The sequence below is a fragment of the Curcuma longa genome, chromosome 21 (genome assembly GCF_044706935.1).
Source record: "Curcuma longa cultivar G26 ecotype Majalengka, Jawa Barat chromosome 21, ITB_CL_G26_1.1, whole genome shotgun sequence".
Classification (NCBI taxonomy): domain Eukaryota; kingdom Viridiplantae; phylum Streptophyta; class Magnoliopsida; order Zingiberales; family Zingiberaceae; genus Curcuma; species Curcuma longa.
The window spans coordinates 13,808,700-13,827,755 of NC_133881.1; the positions used below are offsets into that span (position 1 = coordinate 13,808,700).

General features: G+C 34.8%; 3 protein-coding genes across 3 annotated transcripts; all 3 read right to left on the reverse strand.

Annotated features, from left to right (window-relative positions):
- Positions 1 to 362: 362 nt before the first annotated feature.
- Positions 363 to 3,480, reverse strand: LOC141815229 (uncharacterized). The gene is given in 6 exon segments (XM_074703141.1): positions 363 to 375; positions 851 to 984; positions 2,311 to 2,369; positions 3,129 to 3,273; positions 3,275 to 3,381; positions 3,384 to 3,480. Coding segments are annotated over 6 exon segments (555 nt in total).
- A 314-nt stretch (positions 3,481 to 3,794) lies between these two features.
- On the reverse strand, positions 3,795 to 11,100 carry LOC141814388 (indole-3-glycerol phosphate synthase, chloroplastic-like). Its single transcript, XM_074702347.1, has 10 exons — positions 10,875 to 11,100; positions 8,377 to 8,613; positions 8,114 to 8,290; positions 6,920 to 6,994; positions 6,781 to 6,825; positions 6,526 to 6,690; positions 5,993 to 6,071; positions 5,792 to 5,874; positions 4,677 to 4,745; positions 3,795 to 4,251 (listed from the first exon to the last, which is right to left on the reverse strand). Exons 1-10 carry the CDS (start codon positions 11,037 to 11,039, stop codon positions 4,168 to 4,170), a joined length of 1,179 nt encoding a protein of 392 aa, XP_074558448.1. The 5' UTR covers positions 11,040 to 11,100; the 3' UTR covers positions 3,795 to 4,167.
- A 664-nt stretch (positions 11,101 to 11,764) lies between these two features.
- Positions 11,765 to 17,614, reverse strand: LOC141814389 (phosphatidylinositol/phosphatidylcholine transfer protein SFH3-like). The gene is made up of 11 exons (XM_074702348.1): positions 17,451 to 17,614; positions 17,341 to 17,369; positions 16,275 to 16,358; positions 16,124 to 16,177; positions 15,574 to 15,651; positions 14,684 to 14,737; positions 14,034 to 14,093; positions 13,868 to 13,963; positions 13,011 to 13,112; positions 12,828 to 12,908; positions 11,765 to 12,322 (listed from the first exon to the last, which is right to left on the reverse strand). Exons 1-11 carry the CDS (start codon positions 17,503 to 17,505, stop codon positions 12,005 to 12,007), a joined length of 1,011 nt encoding a protein of 336 aa, XP_074558449.1. The 5' UTR covers positions 17,506 to 17,614; the 3' UTR covers positions 11,765 to 12,004.
- Positions 17,615 to 19,056: the final 1,442 nt, after the last annotated feature.

Below are 19,056 nucleotides of genomic sequence, written 5' to 3' on the forward strand. Positions count from 1 at the left end.
AATAAAGAATTTTTTTCCTTTTCAAATTATACGTTTATTTAAAAAATACCACATCCCACAATTCAATTATATACCTACCCAATTGTCCACTAATAATATATTATCTTCTATTTAATTTCTAAATCTATATTACAACATACCTCTAGTGATTTGAAGAAAAAACATATATCCTTTTAATTTTTGCCCAATTTTTTTAATAAATTTCACTTAAATATATAATATTTAAATTAACTAATTTTTAAAAATTTTACTAATGCATGTCTTTTCTCGCAGAAGCAAAATTCAGTAAGAACAATAAAAGGAAAAAAGAGTTTCCAGATAGGTACCAAAAAGAGTTTCGATGGCCAGCCTTCAAACACATTTTAGTAAGTGAATCTGCATCAAAATGAGAAACAAAAACACATTATAGAAGCCTAAGCAAATGAATCGGGACGAACAAAGTTGAATTCAGGCAAGTTTGGTTAAGTTCTCGAGATATGCGTGTAACAAAAACACAGATTATAGAAGCCTCTGCTATGGAAGGTACCTTTGACACACTAATGATGTAAAGGCATGAAGAAAAGCTCACACATCAAACACAATAATAAAGGTAATATACTACTGCAGCAGCATCAAACTCTTGGAAGTAGAAGCAACCTCTGAATTTTCAATGTCAACATGAAATTTTGAGAATTTTAACAAAGCTAACATGCAAGCACTTTCAATTTTGTTATGATAAAGCTTCATGTTGGATTTGAAAATTTCTGCTACATCTAACAATCATCCCAAATTTTTAGCCATCATGCTAAGTGTTGAAACAAAGTTTCATAGCTACAGGAATAAACTTAGATTTAAGTAAGGTACTACTGACCTTCCCCTTGAAGATACGACGATGTGAGCAGGATCATGTAGAAAATTAAGCAACTTCTTCGCATCTCTTTCATTCTTTACGAAAATGCTTCCACCATAACACATTGTCGGCACACTGCAATGAGAAAGTTTTACATGACATGTAATGATGAAGGCAAAGCGTCACTTCTTAAACAAAGTATGATCTTTTAAAATTTTTAAAAATGGCTACTTTTGATAGATATAAGAGTGTGCTTTCACTAAGTCAAATGTAATGCGACCGATAGATTTTATGGCTACAAGAGTTAATTGTATCGGAAGAACAAAGAGACCAAAGAAAATTTTACTCAATTTAATAAAAAAAAACTTTAATTAGCTAGAAAACAGGTTTTAAGATCTCAAAAATGCTTAAGGATCCCTTTAACTTAGTGGTAAGTGTGAAAATTCATGAGACATTATGGGAGATCACTTTAAAATGCCATTTAGTAGGGGGAAAAGGATAGATAGGAAAAAAGATAAAACAAAACGAAGCCATCTTAATGGAGATAAGGGCATCTCCAATACAAGGTTTTTGGAGAGATTTGTGAAATCAAAAAGCTGGACAAAAAAGCTCGAACCATTGTGGACATGAGGTTTGAGGTTTTTATTTTAAGAGCCATAGTGAAATTTCAAAACTGCTCTTTTCTCTCAAAATTGAGAACTTGGGTGGGGCCATAGAGATATTAAATGAAAAATAGTACATGAATAGGTGTGATTTGATAATGTAAGACCCACAAAAAAGTTGTTGAAAGGTTTTTTGATAGTGGAGTAGTAGTAGATTTTTATGCTATTGATGTGGCATATTGGAAACCACAATAACGCTCATTTAGAGCTCTAACTATTGGAGATGCCCTAAGTGGCAAACTCAATTAAAGGTCTATAAACGCAGAAATAAAAGTTCTAAAGCTCAACTATTAATTTGGCATATCTTGGAAGATGATAGACCTACTCAGGAACTAATATAAAGTTCATGAATTCCAAAGGTTGAAGTCAAAAGCCAACATGAAATATCCAACAAATATGCTTTAACTTTGCATGTTTGAAAAATTACAACATCTTTATAAGTCTTTTATGTTTCCTATGTGTCTTTATGGGTCCTTAATATGTTTTCAAAAAAAAAATGATAATTCACAGTCTCAATCTCATGGACTCAATCCTTGGGGGTGGCCGGCCCGGTCTCACGGAAGTTTCCCACCGACCACCAGGGTAAATCGGGAAACGCATACGGCGGCCTAGTATTTATGTTTAATATGAGTCCTTATGAGTCCTATTATGAATTGTGTACTGCTGTAATGCTGGGATATGAAATAGAAATCAAAGTTTTGAGAGTTCTCTTTGATTGTGTGATACAATCTCCCAATGGTGCATTGGTGAGATGTCTAGGAACCCTTAGGGGTGATACCTAAGTTTCTACACTTCATTCCAGATTTCTACTCCCCAAACCTCCAGACACTCAATCTCCTCTTGTGCTACATCACATCTGCTCTCAAATCTCATCCTCCCTGAAAAATAAGTAAAAGAGATAAATATTCTTCACAGAAATATTTCTCAATTCTTTTTCTACAAGTTTTTGACTAACATCTTTATTTCTCTAGCTATTTTCTTCTCGTGTTTTAAAATCTCAAAAGTACTGTTTAAGGATCCCTTCAACTTGGTGGGAAGTGTGAGATTAGAAGATGACTTAAATTTTCATTTAGTAGTGAAAAAAAAGGATAGATAAGAAAAATGAATGAAACAAAACAAAGCAATCTTCTCCCAATTCTCACCCTCCCCCCAAAAATATCAAAGTAAAAGAGATTCATATCCTCCATAAATTTTTCTTAATTCTTTTCTATAAGTTTTTTCCCCCCTAACATCTGTCTTTGGTGGGAAGTGTGAAAGAGGGAGAATAAAGGAAGATCGCTTAAAATCTCATCCTCCCAAAAAATCGAAGTAAAAGAGATAAATAATCTCCTCCTATTTTCCCCTCCACGCCATTTTCTTCTTATTCTGTTATTTCATTCTTCTTCTTCAACGTTGTTATTTAAAAGCGGTGAAATTATTTGAAAGAGGTGAAAAGGGAGACTGTAGTTAATAGTAAGAAGGGAAACAGAGCAGAATGAGGAACCGAAATGTGGGGGGAAAATGTAAATGAGAAAATTAATCATAAACAAAATCCACCGATTTTTCTATCTTCCCAAAGAAATAAATATATCCCAACATTCAAATCACATTATTCAATCATCAAAATCAAGAAGATCGCATTTAAAAAAGAAAAAAACTATTATCTCTCACCGAATAAACAACGGCATCATAGAACCGGGGATCATCCTCGCCGAAGACGTGCGAGGCGCACACCTTCATTCCCTCCGCCACACTCCTGCACTCCCAACCCTGGAGCTTCACTGACGACGCCCGGAACCGCTCCCCGGAGCGCATCCACTTCCCCAGGCCCGGAGAAACCCTTGGTGCGGTACAACTTGTCGAGCTCCGGAGAGAACTTGACGTACTTTACGCGGAGTGCGGTTCCGCCTCCAGGCGGACGGCGTACCAGGCGTCGTCCGCCGTCGAGCGGTAGTCGACGTTACGCAGCACGGGCGGCGCTAACACCCTCGCCTCTGGAGGCCTCGCCATGGCGAACGAAGGAGGAGGAGTTCCTGTTCCCCCTCGTCGGAGAGACGCATTCCGATGGGACGTGTTTAATTGATTTTTGTTGGACGGAACGCGCTTCGACCGAAACGGCAATCGCAACGTGGCAGCATCTGGTTGGTTGCTGGTCGTTATGATTTGCTGATGCTAATTCTGCTATAACAGGTGACACGTTTTCTAGCATTGCCGTTAACGGTCGCCATCCGGGGAAGCGAAAAATGGAGGGAAATTTTAAGTGCGATTTAAAAAAAAAGTATTTAAATGTTTTGGAAAAGTAAATTTATTTAATGCATGGAACCTTGAGAGAGTAAATTTGAGAATGTTATCATTTTAGTTATTAAAGATGAGCACAAGCTCAATTAAATCGATCGTGCTCGACCCGACCGATTTTATAAGAGTAAGCGGGCGCAACCTAAACCGAGCCAAGCCGCAACCCGACTCGATTTAATTGCCACCTCTACAAGCATTAAGCATACAAATAACAGGAAATAGCACAGGTGCAAATTGACAACACAGTTCTAGAAGACATCATCTTAAATGCAGTTCCCAAACTTGCATAAAACTAACTGAAATGAAACAAAAACACACAAATTAAAAAGCTTAAAGCCCTTAACTACTGGAGTCTGATGTTTGGGGATTATATCACATGAGAGTCTTTGCTGTTGTGAAGCTTTATTTAGATATATCTTTTCCGAATAGTCCTTGGATTGCCTTACCAGGATCAGCCTGCTTAATGAGAGATTCTCCCACCAGCACCTAAAAGAAAGATAAGAAAGGTTTATAGACAAATGTTGATATCTGTAGATGTTCAAAGATAAGTTGAAAAACTAATCATATAAACTAGCCATTTCAAGTTTCCTAGACTACAAAACAGTGGTGTGCATCTCAAAGCCCAAATTGATGTTGCAAATGCTTACATAGCGAAAAGGTATCGTTCACTAGTATGTTAAGATAAACACAGATTCGTAATTCATGTTTGAAGAAAAAATGGAACCAGATCTTCAGTTTATCAATTTTGAGAAGAAATTTCAAATTACTCCAAATATTTTAAAATTTATAGGTTACATTGTTAAGAAATGCTTAAGTTTACTAGGCCATAGAATCCTACGATCTGCCGCGATCATGGGGCACCAGACAACATAATTTTAACAAATTCAGACTCTTAAAGTGTAGAGACTTACCACTCGAACCCCAGCATCATGAACATATGAAATATCCTGAGGAGTAAATAACCCAGACTCTCCGACAACCTGGAAATAGTAAGAGGAACCATAGTTTGCAAATGAAACATATACCATATCTTAATGCAGCAAAAGTTTTTGTCATGAAGCCGCTACTTCTCAGTTAAGAAAGACAGAACTCGGAATAACTATGAGAAAAATCATTATCATCATATCGTATTGGAGTTACATCTCACAGTAAATTTGCAACAGAATAAAGTTTAGCAGTCTGTAGACAAAACTCACTGAACAAGGTTATATTCATGCATAGTTTTTCAATTAACCAGCCAGATGCCCAAATTACTGCTACAAATGTGGAGGTGCAAAAGTTGAGAGGAAAACCCTTTGGCACTTATATTTGTATAAAATAGAAGAGTAATTACAGATGAATCCTGCTAGTCATTATAGAAACTCAAAGGATTCAGTCAGAATAGAAACTTCTAGAATTTTATTCTACAAGAAGAGAGACCGAAACAAATTAGAATCATTTGTCCACGTGCGAATAAACTAACATGACTTACTCTTGCATATTGGTATATTACACAAAAATTCGACGGGATATATCCTAGTAGACCAATTACGAAGCATTAATTGAAGGAGAGCCTTGGCGTAATGACAAAGTTGTTGTCATATAACATTGAGGTCACAGGTTTGAATCATGAAAACAGTCTCTTATAAAATGCAAGGTAAGACTACATACAATAGACCCAATGTGATTCAACTCTTTCCCGGGACCCTGTACTGATAGGAGCTTCATGCACCAGACTACTCTAAACCAATCCTTAATTCCTAAAATTAACATGTTGAGTAATTAACTAACAAACAAATACCAAAGTAGTTTCAGATTTATAACTTTTCAATCTGCCATAGCGTTTAACTTTTTCATGATCATAAAGTTGTGTATGCCCCAACTATTTGGGGTAAGTTATGCGGCATATCACATTAAAAGTTGAATTTAAAAAACTAGGAATTAGATTAATCAAGTATACTACAAATGATAATAAATAAAAAGTGATGGTGCAATGGATTTAGATTTTTTTAAAAAAATTAAATTCTAGTGAACATCAATGACTTACTTTTATGCCTTTTTGCCGAACACGTTGACCACGCTCTCCCTCCAAAAGTTTCTTTGTGTTTGAAATATCGACCTCAAATGTTTCTGTAACAGAAACCAATTGTCAATCAGTAGAAAATCATCCAACTGATACATACTGTGTAAAATGAATCACATTTTTCTTCTGAGATGTTAATAACAATATAACAGAAATGAAATATACCAAGGTTGCGGTTATTGATTCCAATGAGTTGAATTCCATCTATTTTCAAAACACGATCCAATTCTCTTTCATTATGCACCTACGATATCAACAAGTCATTGTAAAATTGTGCCACTGCAAAAAAAGAAAAAAGAAAAACTAACGACAGCAACAATTTGTAAATTAAGAATAGTGAAATGTCTGACAGATGAAATAGCACACAATTACGAAACAATCAGAATAAACCTTATTCATTAATCGCTTTCCATGTTACAAGAATAGAAGGAAAGTTGACTTAAGAGCCATAGTTTTGTTGGGAGTTACTAATGAAGTTCCCCTAAGAGAGCTTTAATGGAGCTTAAACATTCAAAAGGGTGCAAAGCCATGTGAAACAGCTAGTCTTTGTTTCAATCCTCACTAGATAGCAGACGAACAAGCTAATGTGAGAATTCCCTAATGCATCAATCCAGCATATTAATTGATAACTGACATACAACTAAAATAATTTCCATATACAAACACATAATAGATTATCCATTGAAGCCCATATATACCTCAACAATTACTGTTAAGCCAAGTTCCCTGCAAATCAGCATCATGTACTTGATATCAACATCAGGTAGCACTGCAGCAATCAAAAGAATTGCATCTGCCCCTTTGGAACGAGCATAGTAGATTTGCCAGGAATCAATGACAAATTCTTTGCACAGAAGAGGGCACTGCATTACTCAATATATTTAAGCCAACAAATAAGTTAATTATCAAAAGATCAGCATGACATATAGAAACAAATCAAACATTGTACAAACCTGAACTCCAGCTTTACGTACAGCTTCAAGATTTTCAAAACCTCCCTAAATTGGTAAAAGATTGTTAAAGAGTTAATGAGATGAACAAGCTTAATCATAGATTGAATATTACAACAATAATTTTGTAGTTTAAATTAACCTGAAAATACTTTTTATCTGTCAAAATGCTTAGGCATGCTGCTCCATTTTTCTCATAAGCTTTAGCTATTTCAACCTGTCATGAACTTGCAGAGCATTAAATATAGTTTCACAACAGAAATAATGTAAATATTCAGTTTCTTATTTCTGGGACTATGAGACTTCCTGAAGCGCAGACGTAATACCAATCAAAGATTCCCTATTTCTAGTTCTCCTATATTAAAATGTTTAACATACAAATTTGGAAAGAAACAAAAAAGATAAATCAGAAAAGTAAAGCCTCTAAGGCTTCAAGGATTTTTCATGGTATGTGAATTCCAGATAATCTTTAGTTTAAACACACAAGAAACAACAAGCCATACCTCTACTTGTCGGATACATTAGCTGTAAAAAAGACTTATAAGGAATCTTATTGACTTTCAAACTTCTTGAAATTTCTTCTTTTTCATCTGCTGCTATGGCACAACTAACAATTAGGCACAAAATAGCAACAAATTTTTTATTTCTCACAAACTGAAATGAACCAGACAATTTCTTAAGCAAAACAATAGAATCTATAGATGAAATGTAAAACAGGCTAGGCCAAATTTGAGCCATGCCCAAGCAAGACCAAGTAGAGGGCCGACTTGGCATGGCCTGGTCCATGAGTTGGGTTGGGTGGCAGTGGCTTGGCCCGCAGACCAAGTTACAATAAGGACCACGCACAACTCACAAGCTGAGTTCAGCCCGCACATGAAAAAATAGAAAAGTAAAAAAGATTAAAATTTAAAATAAAAGAAAATAAACATTTTAAATTTTTTTTATGTTTCTTTGATTTTTACAATTTTTTATTTCTAAATTTATAAATATTTTTCTTATTATTAATTTATTAAAGAAAAAGGCTTATCCAAGCTCCAGACTGGGCTAGGCACCAAATTTGGACTGGGCTTGTGCCAAGCCATGAACGTTCGTGCCAAGCCCGGTCCGACAAATCATCTAAACGGACTGGGCTCGGCTATGCCTGGCCTAGTCCGGCTCATCATCTAGACAGGTGGCCATGATAAAAGACAAACTATTCATGTTATTCAGTTGTAGAGACGACAAACTTTCACATTATGAACAATAGTTACGATCAGATTATTTTGGTCTAATGTCTCATTATTCAATCATACTTCATAAGCGTGGGAGATAAGAGAAGCAGAAGTAGATAACTCACTGGATCAAAATCTTCGCGTAGGACACCTTTACTTGGTGAAGCCTTTTTAACCTCAGCTATAAGTGCAGGAAGACCAGTCCGCAAATAAGATTCTCTTAAAGCTCCAATAAAATCTCTAGCAGGAGGAGCATTCTCAATATTTTTCTTTAATGTTTCCAAAGGTATTGCTTCTTTATACTATAAAATAATGAGAAAATTATAGCCATGATAAAGCCTCTACAACAAAAGCTTTCTCTAAAATGCTAAAAGAAACTATACAGTACCTGTGCAACTTCAACCTCCTTTTCCCATATAATTTGTTCCAAAATATTACGGGGAGGATCTTTCTCAATTGTTGTACCCTTAGAAGCATATCCAGAATGATAGTGTCTTCTAATAGTGATTCCCTGCTTTGCTGCTATATCATTTAATGATTTTCCACATTCCCATTCTCTAACTTCAACAGCATTTATAAATTCTTCACTCTGATAAGTCAATGTAGCTTGTTCGTCAGTATTCCCCTGGAAAAAAAAATCATAAGAATTAATAGATGCTCCATTTTATTGATTGACTCAAATTTTGAATCAATCCATAAATTAGTGATTAATTTTGCAGGTTTACTGATCACTGAGCTACTGAAGTGCTGGTCTCTAGACCATCTGATGTCTATCAACTTAGGACAATATCAAAACAACCAAGGATTAAATATCTTACAATCTTACCTAATTACAAATGTCTATACCAGAGAGATTGGCCCACATGCATGACATAGCAGCACGACCCAATGCATGTGCAATTCCCACCATGATACCCAGTCATGGTCTATATGTGGTCCATGTATTGTGAAATGGAATAGAAGGCTTTTTAATGGATATTTTAATTAGTTCTTTTCCTTTTGTTAATTTTTCATCTTGGGGTTCATGCTAAGAGTTGCAACAGTGCTCAAGATGAGTGCGTTGGCTATGTAGAGAAAGCCTGATTCTAAGACAACGCTTTTTGGTTTCTATTGAGAGCATGAGTTGAGCTTTTTATGGTATTTCTACATCAACGTTGAGAGAAGGTTCTAGATTGATTGAGAGTGCTTTTCTATATGATGAGAATATTCAAGAATGTTTGTTCATTTGCTTTCATATCATATAGATTTGAATTCTCTCCTTGAATATATCATAGGTAGAACTTACTTATATTCCTTTGTTTGTATTTGAGTTTGCCATGTTATTGTGTTAGTGGCAATTGTGCTCAGCAAGGCAACACTTCGATATCCAAGATCAAAAAGGCAAGGAGAGTTAATGCATACATCTATTGAATGTGAGGTATTTATAGCCAAAGAATTAGAAATGGGTGGTTGCTTAATTTGACAGCTGGGTTACAAGTTAAACCACATGTTATTTGTTGGCATCACATTTAATGCACCATTACCCAAGTATCAAGAATTTGTCTCCATAGATCGAAATTCTATAGAGCATCTTGCACGCAATGGATCTTTCCCATGGCGTACTCCTCCTGTTTGAATCAGAGTTTGAAACCACTCAAAGTATGAGTTAGGTGTGATTATATGCATCAAATCTGTACCTAGTCGTAATTTATTCGACATTACATTAATGCAACATAATCCAACTAAGAAGGATATACCTCCATTTATTGAAATGTTTGTTAGAAACCTTTTTGGACAAGTAGTCATGTGTATATGTGGAAGAATAAATCAGACGTGATTATAAGCATCAAACCTATACCTAGTCTTGATTTATCCCACATCGCATCTAATGCACCATAATATAAGTATCGCAGATATGCACCTATTGGTTGAAATTTTGCCACATACCTTTTTGGACAAGTAGCGACCAATTTTTGTCAGAATTTAAGTAAGACAGATAGCATCAAATCTATACTTAGCCATGATTTATCTGATATCACATTTAATGCACCATAATCCAAGTATGAAGGGCATGCCTCCATTGGTTGAAATGTTTGCCACAACCCTTTTTAGACTTGTAATCTTAGGTATTTATGAGAGTATGAGTTAGACATGATTATGAGTATTGAATATATATTTGGTTGTGATTTATCCAACATCACATCTGATGCACAAGTATCAAGGACATATCTTCATTGAATTGGAATTTTTGCCACATGCCTTTTTGGACAAGTAACAGAGTTATATGTGATTATAAGCATCAAATATATACATAGTTATGATTTATCCAGCATCTAACAAGTTCATACAATGATTAACAGTATTATTTGATCTTGGACAATACCATTCTAAATATTAGTTGGAGTCCAAACTCCGACAATCAAACCGATCCAAAAAAACCAGTCTGAGCACCCTCAAGGTGGAGCAACCTAACGATCTTCCTATGGGACACTACGACTATCATAACCGTATGGAAAGAAGTAATTCTCAAATTTGATCAGGAAAACATCCTATTAAAGAAAATGAACTAGCAGTAGCTTCCATTTAGGCATTGCAACGAACAAATCGAAGGTGATACAGCATCTGATATAATAGCGCTTGCCAAAAAAAAAAACAACCTGTACAATCTACCAAATTTAAGCCAAGATAACAAGCATAACCTAGAAATATCTCAAATCACGAACATATTCCAATTTCCGAATAAAAACATGCAACCGAATTAACAACTCAAAGACTAACCTTTTCTATTCAGATTAGCAACTACGGAGAGGATAGGCAAAACGATAAAATTTAACAACAGCAGAGCAGTAAACTTCCATTCCTCACTGGTGATGACACTATAATTAACACATAGAGCAAGATTCTCACCTCATCCCACTTCACGCAGCGGAGAGGAACCGGTGTCTGCCCGCTGGGGACGGCAAGCTCCATAAACCCGCGCCTGAGAGAGAGACAGTGCGCGCGATTGACGGCTGGAGAGACAGAAATCGGAACCCTAAGCTTTAACGAAGGGCCGGCGATGACGCGTTCCATCACTGCGGAGGACGACGGAAAACAACGGTTAACTTCGCGGGCCTTTAATAGCGCAGGACGGACGAGATATTGATCTCCACCGGTGAGATCACCGAGCTCGCCCAACAGACAAACACGCGTTACACGCGGTACCACGAAGAACGAGCAAATTGTTGAGCTAAAGAAGAAGGTAACCACATCCAATAGATATGGAGGAATGCATTGAAATCGTGACAAAAAATGAATAAAAAAAAAGGAAAAAATGGAAGAAATAAAATTAGTAATTAATTGGCTAATAATTATAGCAGCCATTAATGGTAGCAGTAATGAATGACTCATGATGATTATGATTTTCTAAATAATATTGATCAAATTATTAAAACATTTTTTATATAATATTTTAGACTAAGTTTAATTTTTAAAATTATTTTATTTTAATATGTTATAAAGTTAAGGTTGTGCTTTTAGAAGATATAACAATTATTTTATGATTACTACAAATATTGGAATAAAGATATTTTTAATATGAAAATATGATGATATGTTTTTGAATTTTTAAATTCTAATAATTAAGGACGCTTTTTAAATTTTTGCAACGGAAGCTTACTGCCTTCCTCATGATGAAATATGGCTAAAGAAATATTATAAGTGTATATAATTTGGTGGATGCATAAAATCTCCATAAACACATTGACACACCATAACTTTAGAAATATATTAACTTAAATAACAAAAGAAGTCTACATTCAGTAAGTTTGTAAGATTACATGCCCTCCAACATCACAGTTCATCCCCTCATATGGCTGCAAATTTGAAACTACTTGAAACTAAAACTGCATCCAGCAATCGCAAGTGGTTTTACTTATACACCCTTCTTCTTCAGCATAAAGATAGAATTCACCACCTCAACGGCTTCACACGGTCGGTTCCATACTTGTACACCCAACATAACTTGAATTGACATCAATAAGATGAGCGACTTAGCATTATGTGCTGTCGATGTTGAGATCACTGAGTGAGTGGATGAGCCCATTGTTGTTTCCGATCTTATGGAGCTCTGACTCGATGGTTTTAGCGATACTAATCCCCTCGGAGCATGGCTCGGGCACGTCTACATGAAAAGATCCTTGCTTCAGTGGCACAATGAATGCTCTGCCTTGTGCTTGCTGCTTGATGTGGCTGTAAAGCTGTTGGTGGAAGGGATGGTCCAAGGAGAAGCAGTCATTGAATCCGGAGGATGAATATCGAGAGGAGCCAGAACCTTCTCTTTTGCAGAAGTGGGGAAGACTTGCATAGTCCATTATCTGCATTGATCCATTGACAAGAACACTGGTTAGGATGGGACAAACATTCATGCTTTTGTTTATCTGGTATCTATGAACTAGGGAATAAGCTAGCGTGAAGGAGCCTTTCATGCAAATTCGAGTGAAGGCCCTGATTTAACTGCCAAATCTGGTTACCATTTAATCCTGATGCAAATAAAGAACTGGGTTCGACTTTTGGATGGGGAGCAGGCAAATGGTCGGAACTATAAAACAAGGTAGGGGGCCTTCATCTAGTTTTCTTGTTTTAGAATTAGGTGGTGGGTGAGATGCAACTGGAAAACTAGAGCTTCAACTACAAAATAATGCAACAATTTATCACACTTTGTAGTAAGAAAGAACACTTGATCATAACTAGAAATGGGAGTAATAAGATTAGCATTCTGTGTACAGTGTGTTGACATCAATAAGATTCAATTGTATCAATTAGTCTGCATTGGAGAAGCTTTTGGTATTAAGTAAGCACGTATAACTGAAATTTTTGTACCTTCAGCAACTCATCTGTGCCACAACCTTGCAGCACTTGCACTTTCCTTCGTGTTCTTTCTTGCAATAGAGGCTTGACAACCTGGAAAAACAAATACAAAATTTTCAGTAAGTTCTCATGCTTCTTGCAGCAATAGATCGGCTAGGTAGAGACCATTCTGAATACAAAGTCATTGATGTTTACCTTCCAGCATGCTGAAAATATATATGGGACATTAACAATATAATAAGTCTCTGTCTTTTCGGGGTAATTTAAGTCATCAATGGTGGATATTGCTGTTAGTAACTGCAATGAATAATCAAACCGTGTAAAGGAATGCATACATATATGTATACTAAATTAATCGAGATACCTGCTTAGAAATATTTCAGAAAAAATATATTGTTAATTAAACAAGGTGTATACCTATTTGCTTTTGGAAATGGTTAATAGTTACATCTGATAGCCCATCGATCCAGTGACTACGTGTGCATCCCCGTGAACTCGTGACTAGAGGTGACAATTCATGGTATGTCATGCTAATTGTGTTATAAACACATCATGTCATTGTGTCAATATAAAACTATATGAAATAACATCATGCAGGCAATCCCATTACTATACGTAATATTACCGCCTGCGTGACTCCGTATCTCAAGTATACACAAATGATTCAAGTGTAACAAACATCCCACTTGAGTATGCAACTCTCCCTAAATGCATAGCGTGCTGTGTTCCTCCAAGAAATCTACATCAAAACCTCTCAGGAAAAACTCCAAATGGAGCATCTTGATGAATTCCAGAGTTTCTACGATAGTTTTGTCTCAGAAAATAAAGACTCTGTCTGACCTTCAATGTAAATTGTTACGCTAAAGTTTTAGTTTAGAAGACCATTCAAGCACAAATTCTAATAAACTACAATCGTTTGCATAGTTGGCATACCAATTACCAGTTTTGTGAAAAGACAGAGTGGTAAATTCAGCCACTTGTAACTTATTCAACAAGAATGTAATAGAAAACCATAGTGGCCTGAAACAATAAAGAAAAAGGCAACAAAGTACCTTTATTTGACTCAATGCTGAAAGCTTTAGACCAGTCATATCCAAAACTTTCACACATGTGGCAATATGGCGTCCGTACTTCTTAGTCGCAGCAGGCTAAAACGAAAAAGAATAAATGGAAACAGAATAAACACTTTGCAAGTAGACAAATCAGATCGCAGCTCACCAAGATGACACGATCACGGTACTCATTCATCTGAATATGTGATTGTATGTAGTAATGAACCTGCATGCAATTGGCATCTGAATAATCAGACTGTTACAAAGAAGAAACATTTGCTATTTACATAGGGATGCCATAAAGTAGCATGCCCTACAACATAATTTCAATAGGGAAAATAGATATTCAAAGGCAGCCTTCAAGTTGTTAATAGTCATATTTAGGATAGTATTGAAAAGTTTTGGTAGACGTTCTATTTAATTTAATTGGATTTCTAATTTATTTATTTCCTATTTTTATTGAGTATTTTTAGGAATAGAGTTAGTTCTTTCTTTAATTGTTTTGTTTATTTTCAATTTGTTCGGATTGGAATCTTTAAAAAAAATATGGATTCCTCCATGTAAATCAATCTTTGGCTAATAATTTTCCTCTTACGAGTTTAAGCACTCTATATGAGTTTGTTTATTTCATTATATCGGATAGTTATGCCTCATACCATGCCAATTTCATCTCAATTCTGTTTGTGAATTTTGATTAGATTTTGGTGTTGTATCAGTGAGACTGATAATCAGTCATCTAATTTGCCTACTTCATTTGTTTTTAGACCCAAAGGTAACAGATTGAGTAAATATAAGAAAGAACTTCAGAGAACTTACTGATGCTTTATCATATGCGCTGAGGCCAACACCTATTGCAAAAACAGGGTTACCCTGTCCAATAGTAAGACGACAAAAAAATTAGAAAATTATCAAAATTTCAAGTACAAAGGGAATTTGGCAAAATTGTTCTGTTACCATGAAAAGACCTTATAGTTGTTACCATGAAAAGACCTTATAGTCTTTATAGAAACAAAAGATTTTTCATTTTCTTTGAAGAATATGTTTCTAGAATCTATTTCCTTACTCTCCAACCCCACCTAGTGGGAGAAGGCTTGATTGTTGTTGTTGTTGTATATTTCCTTAATCTCGAGTTATGACAAAATGGATATTTATCTGTTATATAGGATGAGAAAGTTGGAGAATATATGAAGCAAGACAACATCCAAACTCCAAAGAACAAAATAAAAGAAAATAGAAATCAACTTCAACTTGTAAGTAGTATACATTCATTATATTGTTGCAAAGAGTTGTTGAACCTACATGATATGCAAATCAATCTCAGGCATTAAGCATCATCTTGGAGTCCAAATCAAAATGTTAAATCTTCTTGTTTAAATTTTTCTTGCACAAACAACATGAAAAAAGAAATATCAGTGTGTTATCCTCCCACTTTCCCACTATGCGAACTTAAAAGAGAAAGCCAAGTAATAGTCTACCAATTTTATACCTTAGTTATCCCTGATGTTAGTTTCTATACAGTATGTGTATGTATTTCAGGATCCAAGTCAAAAACATAGACAACTAGAAAGGTACAACATGAGCCAGGACACCCAGTCCCGTAAAGTACAACAATGACAGATACTTCAGTGATTAACTAAGATAGCAGCATGTAGCATGGATAAACTGAATTAATTGGAAACATATTAGCTATAGAAAGGGAGCATTACATCCTTAGTGTATCCTGACATTCCTATGAGCTGTGAATCACGAATCCCTCTATACAATTCAACTGGAGTTATAGGTTTCTGCATGGAAAAAGGAAAATTCATTAGAGAATAGGAAAACGTATACGACAATTGAAGGTTCAGTATATTACCATCTAGCACTTAAAGCATTTATTAGGCTCTTGTTGATCTTATATAAATCATTGGTTTCCCAGATAAATACTATTTTTATGGAAAAAATCTGGAAACTATGGTGAAATGTAGCTAACTTGTCGATGATTTTGTTTCAACGATTCTTTCTTGAAGTTTTTTCCTTTCTAAATGATCTCCTAAAATATCTTTATCTGAACAAATATCTTGCCCTATTTTAAACCTATAAACAAAAAATAAATAAATGCAATTGTCATTTGTTAATGCTACATTTGAAAGTATAGGCAAGTTCCAGATAAAAAGTCAACTGATCAAAAAAAATATCCCTTAGCATTCAATCCCACAAATCAAAGTACTTTCATGGCATGAATGATATATTGTAAAATAATTATGAGAAACTTACAGAGAGAATATCATCAATATGATTTTGTATCCTCCAGTTTAAAGAGTCTACCAACTGCAATAAAAATGGACATCTGGAATTCAGAATTAAAAATGGTGTTTTCTCACTTATAAACAAGAATCAAAATGCACGTAGCCAATATACAGAATACCATCTTTTGTGCTTTGAAAACATTCCACTCTCTAGCCTTAAGAAAGCGCACCAAAGTTTCATTTGGATGGCCCTGATGAACATTCTGCAAATCAGAAGGTGCATATTGAGTCATGGAAGATAAATTAAATAGACCATAATCTCATCTTAAGTAGCATGGTTGCATAGCATCGCCTATTGAAAGAACTACCAGAGAATGCAAAAACACTAAAGATTTTTTCCATTAGAAAAAGGATTATCAGAGAATGGATTTCCATCTGATAATAAGTGAACAAGGGGCACCCTTTGACAATTCCAATCAAAAGGGGTGCCCTTTTGACTTTTGCCCGTCTCATTAATATGAGCGATACAATTTTTCCTGTCCCCAAATTCAATAGCATGTTTCACATAACTGCAAAGCTCTTTGGAACCTCTTCAAGGAATAGCCAAAATGTCCTATGGTAAACTAGTAAGCTAACTGGATTACTAGAAAGAGATTAGTGTGTGCATATATGACAATTACGAGCCAAACTCTTTTTTTTCCTCGTAAATGGGGGACTTCAACATAATGAAACAGCAATTTTCCATCGTCGAACTCCATGAGCAATTAAGCTCACAACTGCAAGATCTAAGCTGAATGTTATCTCAAGCAATAGCCGTTAACTAATCGAGGATACAATAGAAGCTATCACCAGTGGAAGCATCAAAATGTTCAATATTTTTCTGACTCTATGAAAGGTCCACCTGATATCATCTCATCTTTAAATCAATTTAGAGGACATTTGATATGTACTTCCACAAAAAACCATAATTACAACCCTCATACTCTAAGAACACAATACAATGAACCACAATTCACGCTTCAAACACTCCTCAGCAATAACTGCTACTGAAGGGGGGGAAATCAAATTTTATTTTAAAAAAAAAACACTCGCATACTTATTCTTGGAAAAAATTAATAATAGACTTCCAGTTCTCTTCAAGATACTCAAGAGGAAGTACAAGCACGCATAGAAGAAATGCAGATCGTCAAATTCCTAGAAACCAACGAAGCACCTACACAGATCTAGCGTGACAAAAGTACAAACCTGAAATGTAACCTTCAAATGCTCCTCCACTGCCATAAAACCGACCCGTACAGACGTCAATAACCACAAAACAAGTCAAATCTACGAGAAAGGAGGAGAAAGAAGGCGACCTTGGTCGATGAGCACGGAGAGCTGCCTGATCACGTCCTGTGAGGCGATCCCCATTGTGCTGCGGACGGATCCGGAGTAGGAGAGCGCAGTAAATCTCGGGTTAGGCTTGGAATTTGCGATGGAGTTGGATGATTTCAAAACTGGAGGGGAGTGGTGGACTGCTTTCTTCTTCTTCCCTTCTCAGTCTTTTGAACACTCTAATTTCTTGTGCTTTTATAAATGGAAAAGAAGACAAGGGAAAAAAAACGAATTTTAAATAAGGGAAATATTGTATTTTGAGCAATGATACACTATATGAAAATTTTGATATGAAAGGTAATATAACACATATGGGAGTCCACATATACCATGCCACATGGCTTTTTTTCCTCTTCTTTGCCTTTATCTCATAATGTTCGAAGGGAGAGCTGTAGGAGCCAACGAATCGATCTCATTTATGACAAGTTACAAAGAAATAGAGATACAATCAAAGATCCAAAGCCATGTGGCATGGCATATGCGGACTGCTACGTGTGTCATGTTACGTTTCATGTTAAAATTTTCATATAATATAACATTATTCATTATATTAATACTTGTGATAAATTCATAATAAGTCTCTTTTGTATAAATAGTGATCGATTAGGACTAATATGAAAATGCGTCTTAAAATACAAGAACAATGATACACTATATGAAAAATGTAGTATGAAATTCAACATGATATACTCCATATAGTGGAACCCACATTTATGCAGTGGAACCCACATCTATGCAATTGAGTGTGTCATGTTGAGTTTCATGTTACATTTTTCATGTAGTGTATCATTTTTCAATATAATATTGTGTTTACTTGGACGGAAGGAAATCAATTTCATAGATTGGCATAATTCTCGACAAGATTGAATGTTTGTAGACCTAAAAAGTTATTACCTGCTAAAATTTAAAATAAAATTTGATATTTAAAAAAAATATATTAAATCTCAAATAAGACATTAGCTTTTTCTTTTAAAAAGTGAAAAAGGTTTAGCTTTGAAGTTAAATTGCCACCGTGAATTTAGAATAATTTGTCTATAAAGTTAATGATTTGCCTACGTGGCAATATCAACTAATATTTAGTTAATTAAATTTAATATTTATTTGTAATATCCTATAAATAGATCGTGATAAGGTTGGAATGTGAATATTATCGATGAATCGAATAATATCTTATTTATTTTTATTTTGTTTTTGAATGTTTTAGAAACATTTGTGTAACTCAATAAAGTAACTTAGAACATATTCATTAATTAAACATAATTAAATTGAAAATGTTACAAAAAACACTTAATTAAAAAATTAATTATTAATATTGATCCGATTCAAAGTATTATTATGATATAATATTAATAAAAATAAAATATCTATAATGTAACAATTATAAATTATAATAATTATAATATAATTTATAAATATTGATTAGAATTGAATTATGTTGATCAATAACAACTCAAATTATTATAGTAGTATGATTCATAATTGTTATAATATAATTTATTTATGTTCATTAAAATTAAAATATATATATTATAGTAGTTATGAATTGTGGCAGCTATAATAATATTAAAATAATGACAATTTAGAAAA